Raw genomic sequence first — 4,338 nt, forward strand, 5'->3', positions numbered from 1 at the left:
AGTGGTTCCCACATCTCACCCGGGCATTGGATGGCTTCTGGCTGTGGTTGGTGATGAACTGCCAAGAGGGGCCGACGTGACCTGTTACTGCTGCTGGAGGTGGACCCAAAATTCATCTACTAAAGCATGCACAAGCACCACCAATGGGCTTTGGGTTGCTTTGGGGTCAACATGCCCTTCTTTGCATCTGTCTGTCCAGGCAGGTCCATGGCTCAGCCCAGCCCCGTGCACAGGCGGAGAATTTGCCCGACACCAGCAATGTCTTGTTTTTGAGGCTGCCTTGAGCCGCGTACATTCTGATCCCCAGCTATTTTGGGCATTTCTAGAGCATGCTTGATCTCTCTCCTGTTAGGAGAGAGCTGGCACTGGATGAAACCATGGCAGTGGGGATGAAAAGGCAGGCAAGGTGTTTTGCAGGAGGGCTGAGAGCTGCACCAATGGTCCATAAAGCCCTTTCCGTGGTGTTGGAGCCTGGAGAAACTGGGGCGAGGTGCAGGGGATGAGGAAAGCAGAGTGATGCATCGCCAGCTGCACCTACTGCTTGTTTCATGGCCTGACCAAAGATGGGGCTCCTGGCCATGCTGCAGGGATGTTACATCTCTTGCAATGCTGCTTGCTGGAGGAGATACGGGAGACTGGGCTGGGTGTCCCGAATCGTCCCCTTCCCCATGGCAGCGTCCCTTTCTTGTGGCAGGGAAGGTGCTGAAGGCTTGTGGGGTGCTAGGGGTGGTGTGCTGAGAAAAGTCTATTTATTTATTTTATTTTTTTTTTTCCCCTCCTTGATGAAACTGCTGTTCTGGCACTATATTTGTTTAGCTCCATTAACATCCAAGGGTTCCCGCTGCTGTAGCTATTGAGCAACTCTAAAAATAATTACACATGATACATACAAAAATCTATTGCTCTTCAGCTGCAGAGCAGGCTGTAAGATGGCTGCTGCTGCTTTAACTCTTGGATCACTCCGAGCATTATTTGGCCAATGTGTGCTGGGGGTCTGGTTTTAAGGTGAGGGCTAAAACCATCTTCGGTACTATGGTGCTGGTATCGCTTGGATTTGCTGGGATTTCCCCCAACCCCTTGTGTTTTGTGTAAGAATTAAATTTATGTAGATCTTATTTCAATCAATAGGAAGAGTTGAGGGCCCTAAAAATGTGAATAAATAAGTGATTGTTGAAGGGTTCCTGTTGTCTCTGTGTTGGCTGGCTGAGTCCACCATCAGGCTGGCTTTATGGGTCCACACACAGCAACAAAAGCCTGACTCCTGGGGACTCCATGCAGAGGTGGAGCAGTTTTGGGTTCCTCGTTCTCAGGACCTTGTCCTGGCAGCCCCGGGAGCAGGGAAACCGGTACCTGCTCAGGCAAAAGGAAAGGTGGATGTAGAGGATGAGGGAAATCTGTGCACGGAGGTGGCAGCGGTACTGCTGGGTCTGCTATGCGTTTGTCCCAACTCCTGATGGCAAATACTGGAGGTCTCAGCACAGCAACACTTACTTGCTCCACACGGGGGGATGCTTTTAATGCAGCCTGGGCAGAGTATTTATCTCTGCATCATAAGCAAATTAAATCTCATTAGCAGGAGGTGGTGTGGCTCTGAGTAACTCCATAATCTCGTTACACGTGAGCTTTGCTGCTCACTATTGGATTTTTGTTCCTTCATGGACACTTTGGCTGAGCTATATGGGTCTACCTTTTGGCATTTTTTTTTTTCTTGGAGGTGTAAGGGTGGCCTGAACTTTGGAGATGCTAAAAAGGTTAAATATTGCATCTAAGCATTTTTCTGGAGTCTTGAAGCCTGTTTGCAGGTTCGCCTCCAGTTGAAGAAGTTGGCTTTGGTGTCTCCTATTGCCTGTTTAGCTACATGGTGGTGGGTTTGGGTTAGGGCTTGCTCTGTGGGGGGCAACCTAGTGTTGTTTAGTGCAAAAGAAATATGCATTGGTGTACGGTCTGCTGGGGGGGAATTGGGTTATTTCATAAGTTTCTAGAAGGCTTTTTTTTTTTTTTTCCCAGGGAAATTAAATTTCACATTTACCTTCAGTCTGTACCCCGCTTTGTTAGATTGGTAACAAGCCAGTGTACACCTCATCCAGGAGAAGCCTGATTGAAAGTCTGATTGAAAATCAGACTTCTGGTCTGTAATTTACCCCAAACCTTAAAATTAGAATATTTATTTTTTGGACTGAAATAAATGGTTTAGCTACACTGACTTCACAATGAGTGTGGGATTGTATCCATGGTGAATTAATTTATTTATGATTTAATTTCCTGAGGTTTCCTTGTGTTTAAGCTTTTTCTTTCTTTTTTTTTCTCCCCTCTCCAGTACACTAGGGTTTGGATTCCTGACCCTGATGAAGTTTGGAGATCGGCAGAAATTATCAAGGACTACAAAGAGGGAGATAAAAGCCTCCATCTGAAACTTGAAGATGAAACTGTAAGCTTTTGAACATTGTTATTCTTCTCAGTAATTTAAAACTTGGAATTAATGTGTGAAGAAGCCTGAGCCATCTCATATTTTTAGGAAGTATTTTTAAATGTGTTTTATTGCCTTAGTGCTTCCAGCTTTTCCCTGCCCGCTCCCTCCCCAGACACTTGACTTAAAGTAGGTTGCGAGAAAAGCCCTTGACCCCTCTCATCTCTCTTCATCCTCTGGCAAAGTTGTAATAGTCCGTGATATCAGAATAAGGCGTTTTTTTATAGCAGCAGTATGTTAGAAATATCAGTTCATGGTTTTTGCTGCTGAACAAATTGGAAACAGCATGGCTGGTGGCATCTACTCAAACTTGGGTACCGATGGAAAAAATCACACAGAGCACGGAAGTGTCTGCTGTACAACAGCTTTCTCCATGCCTTAGTTTTTCTCTTTAAGTATAATCTTATGTAAACCCATTTTTTCTCATTTTTTTTAAATATAAAAAAAAAAAGCTCTACAAGACAAGAATGAGAAACTCATTTAAATGTAGATGTTTTTTAGCAAGTGCTGCTTTCAAATGTACAAACAGCCCGGGCTCATGGCATGTGTGCGGCCAGTGATAAATCATTCCCAAAGCAGGGTTGGAGGCTGGGGAAGAGCAGCTGCTTTCTGTCCTGCACAAAAAGCTCATGGGGTGGGATGCTGGGTAACAGCAGGGGATTGTGGATGAAGTTAACCATGGCATTTGCATCAGCTGCAAAATTCGGGTGGTTTGTGGGAAGGGAGCAGCCATGCTACGTGCCTGCCATGAGGTGCATTCTTCCCACACGTGGTGCCTGGCGTAGCAGGAAGAATAAATATATTTTTCGTGAAGAATTCCACCTAAATGAGCTTTCTTCACTGAGCAGATGGGGTTTCCTTAGCTGTCTAGAGAGTGATTTGCTTTGTTGCTAAAAGAGTTAATAGAGGCTACTTGCTCCAAATTGAAAATGCTCTGAGGAGGTTGAGTAATTCACGTCCCCTGCCAGCTGACCATTTCCATACTGCGAGGAATATTTTCACCCTATTACTTAATGGGAAGATGGAGAACAGGAATAAGACACGCTTGATTAGGCTGTTCATCAAAACAGTTCTTCTTTCAGAGCAGAGCAAGCACGGGCTGTTTGCAGTACGTGAATGTGCCAGGTTTGCAAACAAAGTCATTCACGTTGAAACCTGCACCCCATGGTGCTGTTGGCTCCTCCCAGCTTAGCCCCAGTTGTGCTTGTTGTCCTCCCCAATTTGCTCTTCCAGCATAGGGCAGCTTTCTGAGGAGGGTAAAGGATGGATGATGCTCCGCTTGGAGATGCTTTTTTCCCCTCTGTGGTGATAAATCTGTATGAAGTGATGCACAGATGCCACCTCACTGTCCTTTGGAAGCACCGGGCATGTTCTTGTAGAACCATGAGTTGCTACCCCTTGCTTCTTGATGGGCTCCCTGCCCAGTAGCTCTGTGGTTGGACCTCTTGGACTCACCATCCTGTGTCTGTCAGTCCCTGTTCCAAGTCATAGAATCATGGAATGTTTTAGGTTGGAAGGGACCCCTAGAGGTCATCTAGTCCAACCCCCCTGCAGGGATCAGGGACACCTTGAACCACATCAGGTTGCTCACAGCCCTGGCCAACCTGGCCTGGAATGTTTCCAGGGATGGGGCCTCCACTACCTCTGTGGGCAACCTGTGCCAGTGTTTCACTACCCTCATTGTAAAGAATTTCTTCCTTATGTCCGGTCTAAACCTACTCTGTTTTAGTTTAAAACCATTACCCTTTGTCCTGTCACAGCTGTCCCTACTAAAAAGATTTTCCCCATCTTTCCCATAGGCCCCCTTTAGGTACTGAAAGGCCGCAATCAGGTCTCCCCGCAGCCTTCTCTTCTCCAGGCTGAACAAGCCC

General features: G+C 46.4%; 1 protein-coding gene across 1 annotated transcript in view; it reads left to right on the plus strand.

Annotated features, from left to right (window-relative positions):
• Positions 1-1,032: 1,032 nt before the first annotated feature.
• MYO5B (myosin VB) overlaps positions 1,033-4,338 on the plus strand; it is a 134,744-nt gene continuing 131,438 nt past the window's right edge. Inside the window, exons 1-2 of the mRNA XM_035903088.1 lie at positions 1,033-1,041; positions 2,318-2,428. Of these exons, the coding sequence (XP_035758981.1) occupies positions 1,033-1,041; positions 2,318-2,428 (120 nt within the window). The remainder of the gene's footprint in view (positions 1,042-2,317; positions 2,429-4,338) is intronic.

This window comes from Egretta garzetta, unplaced genomic scaffold (genome assembly GCF_000687185.1).
Source record: "Egretta garzetta isolate BGI_Z169 unplaced genomic scaffold, ASM68718v1 scaffold179, whole genome shotgun sequence".
Lineage (NCBI taxonomy): Eukaryota > Metazoa > Chordata > Aves > Pelecaniformes > Ardeidae > Egretta > Egretta garzetta.